The sequence below is a fragment of the Diabrotica undecimpunctata genome, chromosome 2, assembly GCF_040954645.1.
Source record: "Diabrotica undecimpunctata isolate CICGRU chromosome 2, icDiaUnde3, whole genome shotgun sequence".
Lineage (NCBI taxonomy): Eukaryota > Metazoa > Arthropoda > Insecta > Coleoptera > Chrysomelidae > Diabrotica > Diabrotica undecimpunctata.
The window spans coordinates 108,290,701-108,305,592 of NC_092804.1; the positions used below are offsets into that span (position 1 = coordinate 108,290,701).

General features: G+C 31.7%; 1 protein-coding gene across 1 annotated transcript in view; it reads left to right on the forward strand.

Moving 5' to 3' along the window:
- The window catches only part of LOC140434766 (uncharacterized), a 108,067-nt gene that overhangs the window by 57,117 nt on the left and 36,058 nt on the right, over nt 1-14,892 (forward strand). Inside the window, exons 2-4 of the mRNA XM_072523263.1 lie at nt 6,975-7,139; nt 11,967-12,479; nt 13,712-13,964. Coding sequence (XP_072379364.1) covers nt 6,975-7,139; nt 11,967-12,479; nt 13,712-13,964 — 931 coding nt within the window. The remainder of the gene's footprint in view (nt 1-6,974; nt 7,140-11,966; nt 12,480-13,711; nt 13,965-14,892) is intronic.

Below are 14,892 nucleotides of genomic sequence, written 5' to 3' on the forward strand. Positions count from 1 at the left end.
TCCTGTTAATATATGCCATTGCCGTTACGCTAGAACCATCGAACAGCCTTCTCGACTAGCGGCGAAATTATAACGGTAAGGCAAACGGGTATTTTTACATCGGCTCGACCGTTTCTGGAAGGTCCCTTCAGGTAAATAGAAGCCTCTCGTAAAATCTAAAACATAAACATGTGAATAAAAACATGTTTACAGGTTAAAACTATGACTCATATTTTTACGTAACAAGAAAATAACGTTTTACCAGTTAAGACGGGAAAATGGATGTTAGGAATAACAAATTTCAACTATTTAAATATATTTTGAAACAAAATTGTTATTTATCCTATTATCTGCTCTTCAAACCATTTCTTTGAACTCCTATTGACTGGATATGACTTTTCCCATAAAAATGTACTGTACTTTCTTCAAATAGGGAATTTTAATTCCGATTGAAAATGTAGTGTCTTAAGTGCTTTAAACCTAAATAAATATGTACAATGTGAAAATTTAACACATTGCTAGCAAATTCTAGCCATTTCAAAACAAAAATTGTGTAACCACTGCGTACATGGCATAAAATATATATATGTTAGCTGATGAATGTAATTGACAAGATAGGATGAAAGGTGAGTTTCTGGCAATTTGGAACTGGAGCATGTCGGTTACGGGAATATACCCTGAACAAAAATTTTGGTCATATAGGTTGGGATGAGGAGCAGTCTTTTAGCAACTCATCCTTTATAAAATTTGGTGTTGACGCTTGAGTCAAGTTTCGTAAATCGGAAGAGAGTAAACGAAGACCACTTTTGGCCACGAATAGAACATTGAGAATTAGTATTCCGGAAATATGCTAAAATAGAAGAAGAAATATCGAAATAGAGATAAATAATATAGCATCATTATAAACAAAAAAGAAGTTCTAAAGAGGTGAAAAAATAAAAAATATATATAGTTTTTCTCAGATCCATTTTTCAATGCCCATTTCTTACTAATACGTGTACTACGTTTTTTATCGTACATAATCATAAGAAAGAAAATTTTGCCTGCAATATTTTCAATTGGTGCCAAAGGTTGTTGCTTTGCAATCTAATTAAATTTTGATAGTTAAATCACGAGACGTCAGTCGAGTGATTTTGTCAAAATTTCATATGCAAAAATTCTCAAAAGGCAACAAACTTAAATAAGAAAACTTGAATAATAAGAAAATTTTGCCGGTAAATAATTTTCTTTCGAATGATATTCGACAAGACTATTTCACGAGACAATTAATGCACCATATCAACGAAAAATAATCCTTATTTATTTGTTAACAATATTAAATGTAAAATTATTATGAGCTACAGTAGTTTGCCCATTCTTTTCTACCATAGCATGATTTTGTGTATTATTGACCTGTAGCATTTGGGAACTCAAAGTTCCAGCTTCATTTGTTGTTCTGAGATTTTCAATCAACTTCTGGTGGTGACTGCAATCGAGCTGCAGATATGGTTTCAGAGAGCTTGCATTTGAGTGAACCGTTAATTTAATTAACTCCTGTTCAGAAACACCTTGCTTAAAGAAGGCTGACACAGCTGAAGATCGATGAAAATGGTTTGTTATTTTATGTTTTTTTGTGTCTATTCCAATTTTTTCAGCTGGCATTTTTGTCCACTTAGATACGGTGCTGATTCCAAGTGGACAGTTTTTGAGTTTCCATTAATTCCAAAAATAATCCAACTGGGCATAAACTTTCGTTTGATCAATTTCTTATCAGCCATTTGCTGCTTGCCTAACTTTTCCAACCGCCTTGATTTGTTTTGGAAAAAATTCTGTTGTATTCAATTTGGCTGGTAAATTCTCCCATAACATCAAATTCCTTCTGGAAAATATGAATCTTGCCCCATTGCCTCTGCAAGCAAGTTTAAATGAGCAACGGTTAAAAACCTTTTTTGTGCTCCATCGCGGTTTCCTCGTCGTCGAATAAACTTAAAAATCATCAAATACAACTAGCCGCAATACATAAAACAAAGTGGCTAGAACTTAAAATCAAAGATACAAAAACACACTACTATATAGAGGAAAGAGAATACTTCTTAGATTCCAAAAGAATTATTCAGATAGTACGTAAACTAAGACTGAAAATAAGTTTTTTACCTTTTAATTATTAATGCCCAAATCTCAACAGTAGTACATGATATAGGAATAAAACAGGAGTTCTACAGGCAGATACAAAAAATGTATGACCATTCTCAAAGAAATGATATTAAGAATATACAAAAGGACGTAAATACAAAAAAATAATTATAAGAACAATTCACAGGAACAATCGGCAAATACTTACTAAGTCAAGACACCATTGAGTTTTGATGGACTAAACAAGAAATTTTTAATCAACTTTGGCAGCAGAAAAACCTGATTATAAGCTTGAGGGTGTTGAAGCAGAAGAAAAACATGTTGTGGATCTAATCCGTTATTGGAATAGACAAAATACAGATAAAATACAGATAGACGCTATTTACAAATAAAGTTATAAGCAAAAATATAAAAGATAAATAAGTCAAACACTTATAAACACAAACAACCTAGACACTGAAAAAAATTTAAAAGGATTAAAGCCAAAGTGTCAAAAATGGCAATAACACTGAAAGTAAAAGTAAGAAAAATAAAAGAGGAGAATGGTAAAATGAAGGTCGTAAACAAGCCATACAAGAAAAAAGCATATAACGCAATAAATAGATGTAAAAAGTAAAACTAAAAAAAACACCTGTCAAGAAAGCACGATGATATATGTCGAAGAGAAAAAATAAAAATCGAAAATGATAAGATACAGAACATATATATCTCTTTAAATTCTAAGAGAAAAATATAAATCTCGAACAAGTTTGTTTAGAAAGTAAGAAGGAGAGATCACACTAGTCAACAAAAATCAACTTTGTTTTTGTGGCATGGATAGAACTGTAGCAGATCTTTTAATAAAATATTCGCTGGAGCATCACATATTAATGACCAGCAGTAATCTGCCAACAGACTAGGACTGTTCATCATTTAAGCACCTAAAGTTTCTGAAAAGAAATTCAGATGAACATCCAAGAGATGAATTTTAACATGTTACATCCTATTTATCTAGTAGGCAGTAAGTAATTCAGTGACAAGATATTTGTAATTGTCGGCTTTGATATTTCAAAGAAAATTAGACACAACTATTTTAAAAGCTCTCTCTTACATTATCAACATATTCTCACATTTAGCCTGTGAAATTAGATGGGATTTTAAAGAACATTGTTGAATACTGGCTCTTGTAATAGTGGTTCATTGTCTATTTTCTCTCCTAATTGAGCACATCTTAATATGAATGTTAGGGAAATAAGTCTTCTACTTACAATCCGCAATAGGTTTCTACTGAAACTAAAAAAAATGATAGGGCTAGGGGTTTTGCTGTTTACAAATTTTTACAGCATTTTCAGGCCCTCGAGAACACTAATAGAGAAGATAATAGAGAAAGACTACGACCAATAGTAGAGTCTTTAGTATTCTTAGGTCGACAAAATATTCCTCTAAGAGGCTATCGTGATGGTATAAGTCTTTTGCTTCTGGACAAAGATGCTGCACCTAGCAATGAAAAAAATTTCATGAAATTTTTAAGATTTAAAATCGCATCAGGAGATGAGACTTTTAAAAAACACCTATTCACAAGATCTTTCCGAGTAACATATATTAGTTGCACTAGTCAAAATCAATTGATAACATGTTGTACTAAAGAAATAATTAAACAAATAATGAACAGCTTTCTCTAAATTTGAGATACATACACAATAACAATATTCGTGAAGCCTTTGCCAAGTTCACTGACGCTTACGAGAACATAAAAATAGTTCATGAAAATCAAAAAAGAGGGGAAGAACAACGACTGACAAAAGAAGCCATGCAAAAAATAGAATTAAACTTGTTGAAAGAACTGCACTTAGATCCGAAGAAATGTACAGAAATCGGTATTGACAGTAGCGTAATGAGCTCTGAAGCAGCCGATATAGTAAAAGAAATAAAAAAGGTCGCAACAAATTTAGTCAGATGTCCTTGTCAGAATCATATTTTAAACAACTTCCTTTCAACTTCTATTAACGTATCATCCATCAGAAACACAGTGAGAACAATGAAGTCAGTAATATTATTTTTTTAAATTTCAGCCAAGAGAAATGAAATTTTAAAACTAAAACTTGGACACAATTTAACACAATTTAAGTTTATGCGAAACAAAATGGGTTGAACATCATGAAAGCGTAATCGAGGTCAGATCTGTCATTTTACATATAATTGAAGCACTAAAACCTATCTCAACATGGAAGGACCCCAAGACTGCTGCACTTGCATCAACTTTGCTTAATTCTTTTTAAATGAATTTCTAATGTCAATGATGTCACTGACTGACATTCTAAAATAAACATTGCCACTAAGCCGACTTCTATAAACAAAATCTCTTGATGATAACCTGGCGATCAAAGCTGTTTCCAATATCATGTCGTTTTTAAAAGATAGAAGATCTAACTGCGAAGAAAGTTTTAGTAAGATCTTTTCCGAAGATAAAGAATTAGCAGACGAATTGGATGTTGTAGTGAAGTTACCTAGATTTGTGGGTAGACAGACAAAGAGAGCCAATCATCCTGGTGGCCCAGAAGAATATTACAGACTGTTAATTTACATACCTCTTCTATACATTGTTTGTACCGATTTAACCTCAAGACTACATGATACCTCATTGGAATGCTTGGGGCTACGGGGCATTATTCCCATAGTCCTAACTGATTCCCAATGAGAAAAAGAAGTGAAACATTTAAAGTGAAATATTTAAAGAAAGCAGTTGACTAATTTTCACCTATCATTAATATTGGTGATACACAGACAAACATGAAGGTGAACTAGATATGGAGAAATTACTGGAAGAACAAAAAGGAAGAAATTAACGTTTGTGACGCCAATAATTTTCCTATAATCCACAACCTTCTAAAAATCTTGGCTACTCTCTCAGGTAACTAAACAGACCTATTTATTTTTTAATAAAACTATTGTAATCAGTGTATTTACTGATATATATCAAGTATTAGTATATATCACAAGTCAAGTATTTACAATATTATTTGGTAAAACTTTTGTTTTGTTTAATATAACCAATTTAGTAGGTGTATTGAAATAATTATTTATTCTTATTGATAAAATTATTTGCAACTATTTGAAAGACTACCCTATCCACTAAAGTAATTTGACTTTATTAGTTTATAGTTTTTTATCAATTTTTTTAATTTTCAATACAAGAATACATCATTATATAGTATTGTATTATTTTTTAGTCAGTGTCAGTGTGGCTACAGCAGAGAGGTCCTTCTCTACGTTAAGAAGAGTGAAGACGTAGCTAAAGGCAAGAATGAGGGAAATGCGATTCACGGGTCTTTGCCTCCTTCGTGTTCACCGATAAATTGAAGTAGACACTGAAAAAGTAATAGAGCGATTTGCACATTAACCAGTCAGATGACTCGAATTTGTTGTATGAAGTTTAGTGTACAAGAATAATTTTTGTAAAATTATTTTACTAAAATAGACAAATAAAGTAACTTTAAGGCCGATAAGGCCAATATTATTTGCCTTTTTTATGCTATTTTAATTTCATAAACTAAGCTACATTTCTTTCTTTGCACTTGTTGAACTTAAATGGTCTTAAATGTCTTTATGGCACTCAAAAGTGTGTGGAAGGTGCCTTAAAACGCACAATTTTAACCCTAATTTTTAAAAAATTTCCCCCAGATCCCCTGGTATCACCGCTAAAAAAAGTTCATGGCTCCCTCGAAAATCGGTCCTGGATCCGCCCTTGCTATATACCAATATACAAACTATAGAATATACAAAAAGGGGACAAACTAAAATGTAAAAGAACCGCGATAAAACCCTTTTATATTTAACTTATCAAATTTTTACATCGATCCTCAATAAGTGGCTAAAACGGTTAAGTATAAATATTAAACTGGGTGTCTGCAAGGAAGGTCGACAACGGATTAGTTTTTCATTGTACAAAAAATTTTAAATAAACCTTGGGTACACGATATTGACGTGCATAATATATTTGTTGATTTTAAACAGGATTATGACTCAATAAAGAGAAGAAAATTATAAAAATCAGGGAAACTTAAACATCCCTTCAAAATATATCTCATTGAAAAAGAAAACGTTGTATGTACTCAATAACAACAATGGTCCGTATAGAGAAGGAACTTCTCTATTGAATTGAAATTGAATAGGCAATATTCAATAAACAAATAGTCTTCATGCACAGCTTAAGCTAAGGACACATTTTTAACACGCGTCGTGTTAACACGCATTAAAACGTGTCATATAAATATCTATTGCGTTATTTTAAATGGATCTATACATATTATTGTGATGTGTCGTCAGAGACACATCATAATAATTAATATCTAACGTCATCAGATTTTCTTCAGAGTGTTAAAAGAACAAGACGAGGTTATATTCACTAGACCTCCCCGCCGTGTGTTTGTTTACATATTTATTATATTTATACATTTAAATATGGAGAAACAATCAATAGAAGAATAGAGTACGCAAATATGTTTTTGTGTACAATGTACAAAATAAGGATGAACCCAGTACTCGCTGGAGTACTGGATTTATGTTGCAGCACAAACAATGCCGCAGTAACAGCTACCGTTTTCTCTTCTTTATCTAACCAATCCATTTCTTCTTGTAGGTGCTCTATTATTTTATAAGCACTATTTCACTAGTTTAAAACATCAAAATGTCAGCATAATACACGCTTTACAACATATATATGTGCCTGGAATATCTGATATGTCACATTCTGACGTGTCGTGTTGACAGGAGTCAAATACGACAAGTGTAAAAAATATGTTCTTAGCTTAATTTATTAAATGGGAATACTACACTTTTAGTACTCGATACATTTTTATTATTGAATAAAAGAGTATATTAATTGGTTCTTACTTTTGTTACAGGGCTCAACTTTGACTTTGATCGACCTAGTAAAGATGTTCCGAGCATTTCTGATTATGATCGACCCAGTTATTACACAAAATTCAGATATCCTTACGAGAATGTACCAATAGATGACTACGAAGACACAAAGATAAGGGAGCTACCCGATTACGATACGAACCCAGGTAATAAAATTATATCATAGAGTTCCAGTTTTTTAATATCTCTGTGGATTAGGTTTCCAAGGTAATAAAAATTAAAATGTTATGTCATATTTTTTCTAGTGTAGTGTTACTTTTACATAATTTAATATATTTGACATCTAGTCATACAATATACAGTGTGATCATCATCATCATCATCATCATCACTGGCTCGACAACCCTTTTTGAGTCTTGACCTGTTCCAGGATTCTTCTCTATTCTGATCTGTTTCATGCTTTTTTTTCTTCATTTTTTTATTTTTAAGGTTGTTATATCATTTTCTAGTTGTTCTAAGTATCTCAGCTTCGGTCTTCCCCTTGTTCTTTTTCCTGTGTGACCGTTACAGTGTGATCACTATTTTCAAATACAAAATTTTCTCATTTTTTGTAAATGGAACACCCTATATATAAATTTTCTATTTTTAGAGAATATTATAACCTTTCTATTTATATTAGGGTGTATATATCTAGCATGTGTCATTTGCATGTTTCTGCAGATTTTTTATTAATAAATTTTGTATATGTAGACAACTAAAAATTAAAAAGTAATGTGTAAAGTTCTCGAGAAATTCATATCCAACAGATTAATGTGGTTTTTAGAAAATAATAAATTACTTGCCCCGAAACAAAGCGGATTCCGGAAAAATCGTTCAACACTGGATAATCTTATTAGTTTAGAGTCTGAGATTCATGAAGCAATGGCATGTGGACAAAAATGTATCGCAGTATTTTTTGACATAACTAGAGTATACGATACAGTTTGGCGATATGATATTATTTAAACACTTAGTGGATGGGGAATAAAAGGTAATATAGCACAATTCATAAAAAATTTCCCATCTTATCCAACTTTTAATGTACGAGTTAACGGTACTTTATCTAATACCAAAATTCAATAAAACGGAATTTCCCAAGGATCTAATTTAAGCTTCTCCCTATTTCTTATTGCAATAAATAATATTATCTCCACTTGTGACCTTTGGGAGACAATGGGTTAGGATAAATGATAATGGAAACATATGTATTGACACTACAGTGCGAGTTAAGAAAATACATAGAAGGATATGTAATACAAAATAAAGAAACCAAAATATTATTGGTAGAAAATTTTATTTTTAAGTATGGAGTACACAGAAGGACAGTAATAGACCAAGGGGTAGAGTTTATGGTAAGAGTATTTAAGGAAACATGCGCATTGCCGCAAATAGAGCAACTAAACTTCACAGTATATCATCACGAGACAATTTAGATAATACTCACATTTAAATGGGTATCTTAGGATTCAATTGTTAAAATTTCCGACATGTTAGAGTACGTGGGTACAATATTACTGTTTTTATATTTTACATTTTACATTTTAGCAACAGGTTACACATCATTCGAATTCTTGTTCGAAAACTCCTGTAAACTGCCTACAAATATATAAAACAAAATAGAACAACTGTATAAATTTTGCGACTATCCCATGAAACTAAAATATAGATTAGAAGTAGCCCCAAAAGAAGTCAGAGAAACGCTAAATCATATTAGAAAAAAAGCATATAATGCCAAAACGGGCAAAATAACATATAAACCAGTAGACAAGGTATTATTTAAAAACGGGACAAACTTAGGTTTGTCCTGTTCTTTGTCCCGATCTCAAAACCTTTGTTTTGAGCGTTATTGAGGATTAAACATTATTATAAACAAAAATGATAAATACGTAGTCATTCATAAGAATTATATTAAACTGTATAGTGGTTAAAGAAAACTAATGGGAAAAACTTTATTATAACATTCAAGAGTGGTTAATTCTATGAAGAAAATAAAAAGAAATATTATTTATTACTAAGAATTAATATTAATCAGCCGTTGTAAGTTTTTTTGTACAATAAATATTATCTGCAAATATGAAAATGTAGGGATAAACAGAGAGAAAATAAAAGAAAATATTTACTACCATTTCCTTTCGTTTTTTTGTGTTCCTGGAAGATGTGGAATATGCCACACAAAGTTTGTTGAATATCAGGTTAAATTTAACTATTAAAAAAAGCATCTATGTTTTGTATTTCGAGAAGGATTTCCGAAGTGGAAATCGAAACGTCAAAAATAAAATTATTTTAAAGTACAATTGTGCCTTTATTTTTATTATTAGTTATTTGTTGATATTAGAAGAGTGTAGACACCGTCTGTCTTTTGTTATCTTGGCATAAATTATTTTACAACGTAACTTAATAAGAAAATCGTTAAACTTTTTAAAGATTGTTGTTGTTCTCTTCTTCTTATTCTTCTTCTTTTTATGTAGACATGGCACTGTCTGTTTTTCAACGTGCCTCCAGTAAGTTGTCGTTCCATCGTTTACGTGGTCTTCCTACTGATCGTCTTCCTATTGGGGAACCGTCTCTTGCTATCTTTATTACTCTATTTGTTGTCATTCGGCTTATATAATCGTTCCATTCTACTCTTCTATTTTTCACCCAGTTCTTGATGTTCTCCACCTTGCATCTACCTCGTATATCTGTACTTCTAGCTCTGTCTCATAGTGTCAAGATTGTTGTTAAAAATGCTTATTTTTGCCAAGTGTCTGATCTTTGACCTACAACCTGTATATTTTATTAGACAGATTAGCATATTTTATCAACTCGAAATAATTTAAGAATTATTTAATTGGACAATCAGGATAATTATAGAGAAACTAAGAGTTATCCTATTATCATAGATTTAAGTGTAAGTTTACAAAATAATAAAGTTGTAACTGATTTTGTTATATCATTTTAATCATTTTCTTTTATAATTTCGTTAAGAATGTAAATAACTAAGTTAATCATGAATATTTTACCATATGTCAGCAAATTTTTTTATTATTATTGATTCTTTACCTTTAAATTACTGGAAAGGTACATATATGCAACTATTGCTGTTTAAATTTGGCCTTCAAAAAATATCCAGGTGATTGATTTTTTAGGAGAACTCAAAATAAGATACAACAAATATAAATAAACATTTTTAGACTTTTCAATTAACTTAAAGTGGCAAAACACTGGACGATATTTTTTAGTGTCGTGAATTACTAAAAAGGTACAGGTGATTCTCGGTATAGATTGCATTTGCACTGTAACCAAACAAATTTATGTGAGCTGTTACTTTTTTTATTATAACTAATAAAATTTCAATGCACAACTCAATTATTTATACAGTGATTGCATCTTGGTCTGGTTATTGAATGTTGATAACAAACCGACTTTAAACAGATTTTGCAACTTTTTTTTATCTTTTTCTGTTTGAGATTTTCTTGGCGGCATGTCCGGATGCGTTACGTTGAGGTTCTTTTTGAGCCTTTGGTATTGTAGGTAGCAATAGTTGATGTCAAAGACAGGCTTCTATAGCCGCTTTGGTACAATAACTTCATACATTTTTTAGAAGGGTGCTGAAGGAAGCTGTGTTTTTAATCATAGCCATGTCTATGATTAAAAAAATGCCAGTGGCCAACAGAGGGTTCCTCGCTATGTGGTATATTTCGACAACATCCATTGTATTAACTCCTCCTTTGATTGTAGAATTATTTCTGGTTTTGCATATAATGTGGTTGATACTTAAAAAGTGTTATGCAATAAGGACAGTAATACTACAGATTTATTCCTTTTGTGAACATAAGAGCAAACTGTCACCTCTTTTGTGTATGCAAAAATAATCAAATAAATGTTTCGTGATTTCGAACGTTGCATATATTGTTGTAAAAACTGCTTGCTTTTATTTTAAGAACCAACTAAACACATATCTCATGAATTCAGTGTATATACCAATTGTAGTTTAGTAAAAAAATTGTCCGCATTTATGTTTCTACTAGCTCCTTTGTTTGGATTCAGCAATCCCAAAACCATTGTTTTTTCTAACATTTACTGGCCATTTGCCACGTTGTGTCTTTCCGATATACTTATAATTGTTCTTGTAATGGGTAAGCATTTTTCATGGCGCGTACCCAAAAAATCTTAAAAATTTTTTTTGCACGCTGTGACAGAATATTTTGAGTGAATTTTTATACCATATACAAAGCTGCTCATCTACAGTTATACATTCTGAAGCCAGATATTGCATTAGGGTAGGTTTATCTGTTGCTTGTATTTCAGAATCTGTGTGATATTCTATAATCAAAACAAATAATCTTCAACAGTAATTGAAAATGATCTGGCTACATCGCAGCACAAACAACATTATAACATTAAAGAGTGGTGTTATATCTTTGGTATATCTTCAGTATTGCAGTATTGTGAAAATTTGTTATTATCGTAAATGTTAAGCTAAAGTTTGCTGTACTAGAACTTTGACGTATAATATTCCGCCAGACAGCTTTTGTTTTATGGAAAGGAGTATTTTGCCATACAGTTCTATCTTTGCTGGTCCACATAAGCAGTCATCAGCTTTTTCTTTATCTTCACTTTTTTCTTCATGTTCAATTATGTGCTTTTATTCTGCGCCAGACTCTTCAGCTGCATTGTTGGGTGACTCCAAGGTCATATGCCTAGTAGTAGTTGCCTAGATTCGATGCACTTTATGATAGAAATAATATTTAAAAAATAATACTAAAACTATTTAAATCATATGTAGGTACCGGTATACCTTTTACGTAATCTACGTATACAAAACTGAACAAAATTAACATAAGAGTTAATATATATAACATATTATGTTTTTTTCTTGATATATGTAACCATATCTTTTTTTACTAAAATTGTCTATTTTTTATCTCCTCCCCTTCACAAAGAGGTCCAATATTATTCAAAACATATTGGAAATAGTGTCATATTACTAAACTTATTTTTTATTTTTACAGAGAAATTAAGAAACTATAGGGAAGTTATAGATTGGCAAAGGTCACATATTCACCAACACCGTCCAAATCATCCACACTTTAAACCAAAATCTGTCAATCCCAGAGTACAATATCTACTGGAAAAACTTACCAAGAATGAAAACTATGATATAGATCCTCCCAATTTACCTCTTCTAGATGATCGTAGACTGTATCCATTCGACGATGATTTAGGTTTAAATTTTAACAATGAGAAATTTGAAGATGGAAAAGAAAGAATTCTGGATGATCCAATTTTTGGTGCAAATTATAGAAACAATGAGAGATTACTAAGAAACGACGAAGACTCGGAGAAAAATGAAGAACGTTCTCAGACTATGCACCATAAAGTTCATGAAAATGATAATGAGAACAAAGAATTTACTAGTAATAGGTTTAGTGGTGTCAAAGTAGCTGAAGATCCGTCAGAATTTGCCTATTTACCATCCGATTCCAGATTTTATAAGAAACTAAAAAGTACCACAGACGTTCCTGGTAAGTAATTTTAATTAAAATTTATTCTTAAGGCTGTTTTAGCAGTTCAAGCCAACTGCGATTTGAAATGGGCGTATCACTTACTTTTCTACACTGCTTACGCGAGACCATCTTTACTCAGTGCCGCCGGCCGACGGGTAGTTTAATGACAACAAATACATTATTCTCCATTCAAATTAGTTTTAACACGAACTAACTGACCGTACGTTCATGAGATTTGACGTCACGAAGGCGATAACGATGAAACTAAGCCCAATGATGAGTAACACGTTTCACTATTAGATTTCAGTATTTTTAGGCAATTTTCTTTAAAGTTGGAACACGCTTTTCTCGATTATTACTGGACACAGAAAGGTGAAACAAAAATCAACGATTACAGAAAAAAAAACTCTTTCGAGTGATGGGCGTAAAAAGTTTGGTTATAATAGAACGTTAAACAGTATATTCCAATTTTTCAACAGAAGTTTCAAAAAAAATAAAAAAAGTAAAACCATCAGTTTAAAGGCAACATAATTTCTAATAACGTGTCCAAATTTCGAGATATTTTGTCAGTAAATAACAGAGAAAACACTGTCTCTAGGTTTTGATGCACCGATAAAACAGCCTTAATTTTATATTACTATTTTAATTATTTAGTTTATTTGTGATTTTACTTTTTTCCGTTTTGTTTTAACTTTGAATAACTCAATTGGCATTCTACTTATATGTGATTAGAATATTAATATAATATATTAATTTTTAATAAAGAAAATTTCCATAGAAGGACAGATAACTCTTCTGGTAAACAATATCTTTCAGATGTTGTGAGAGAAACGTACACTATTCTAAATATTTTTTTACTCCATACTGGAGCTGTAAAAAGTTACAGATAAGTTAAGAGGTATACGTAACCCTATAAAAATACACTAGACCTTTACCAACATTTTGCTGAATCGGAAAGATTAGCTTAGATTAGACAAGCTGCGAAATGTGTAATACTTGTTTTTGAAAAAAGAAGACTTCTGAGATATTGTTTTGTAAAGTCCAAATTATGTTTGTGGTTAGAACACTCTCTAATTATTTGTACTGAATGCTAAAATAAGTTATAAAGTTTGTGATCTATACATGATAAAGAAACCATGTGGGTAGAATTGGGTGGGTTTGGAATGCTAATAAAAACTAAAAGTTTTTATTATATTTTTATTTTCAATAACATAATCATCAACTGTAATAGGTTTATTATCTATTTACAGAAACAACAATTAGAATTGAAAAGACAGCCATGTTAAATGAAGTACCCACTCCTGCAGTAGCGGATAAGTTGCTGGTGAATTTAAGAAGTGACAAGGATCCCCAAGAAAGCAGAAAAGATGGCATTGAAGTGGTGCCTCTTAAACCAGGAATTGCCGACGTAGACTCCGCTGGAGTTTATATAATTGCGATAGTTGCAGGAATAAGTGCCGCAGCTACAGTAGGGCTTATAGCAGTGGGGATAGGATGGTACAAGTAAGTACTTGCTTCATTAATCTATAATATGTAAAAAATAAATATTTAATAAAGTGCACAAAAAAAATCCGTAGCAATTACCATCAGGAGCTCTCTAACAGTTATTGATTTGATATATATATATATATATATATATATATATATATATATATATATATATACATATTCAGGGATTCTACAGTATTCACTGCCTTCCCTCGCTCAACCGTTCCTATCTCTCTCTGTTGTCCCATTCTCCATCGTTTAGACCTCTCTTACTCATGGCGTCGTCTACTTCGTTCCTCCCGGATTTTCGGGATCGTCCTCTTTTCCTCCTTCCTATGGGGCTCCATTCGGTTATTATCTTTATCCATCTGCTGTCGCTAGTTCTTCTTACATGTCCATACCACTTTAGTATAGATAACTTTACTATAAGTTACTCTGCAGCATCTTCGCAGGCATTCCATCTCTGTTGCTATTATCTTACTGCTGTTTTTCTTGTTTATGATCCAATTTTCAGCCCCATATCTCATAATACTTCGCAGTAATGTTTTATAAATCTGTGTTTTTTTTTTGTCTTCATATTTAGTTGTCTATCCCACCATACTGAGTTAAGTTGTCGGATTGCTTTTCTGGTTTGTCCTAATCTTTGAGTAATTTCTTCCTCTGTTGTTGCTTTTTTCGTGATTATAAACCCCAAGTATTTGAATTTATTCTTTCCTTTGATTGTTACGTTGTCATCAATCTGTAGATTTTCTATATCGTCTTCACTTGTAGATAGGGACTCTGTTTTCGCAAGCTTAATATGCAAGCCAGCCTTGGTATATTCTTCTTGTAGTTTCTTCATCATGTAGCTGAGGTCTTCTTGGTCTTGTGCAATCACTACTTGATCGTCTGCAAAGCTTAACGTATATAGGTATTCGTTCCGTACCGGTACTCCCATGCCTTC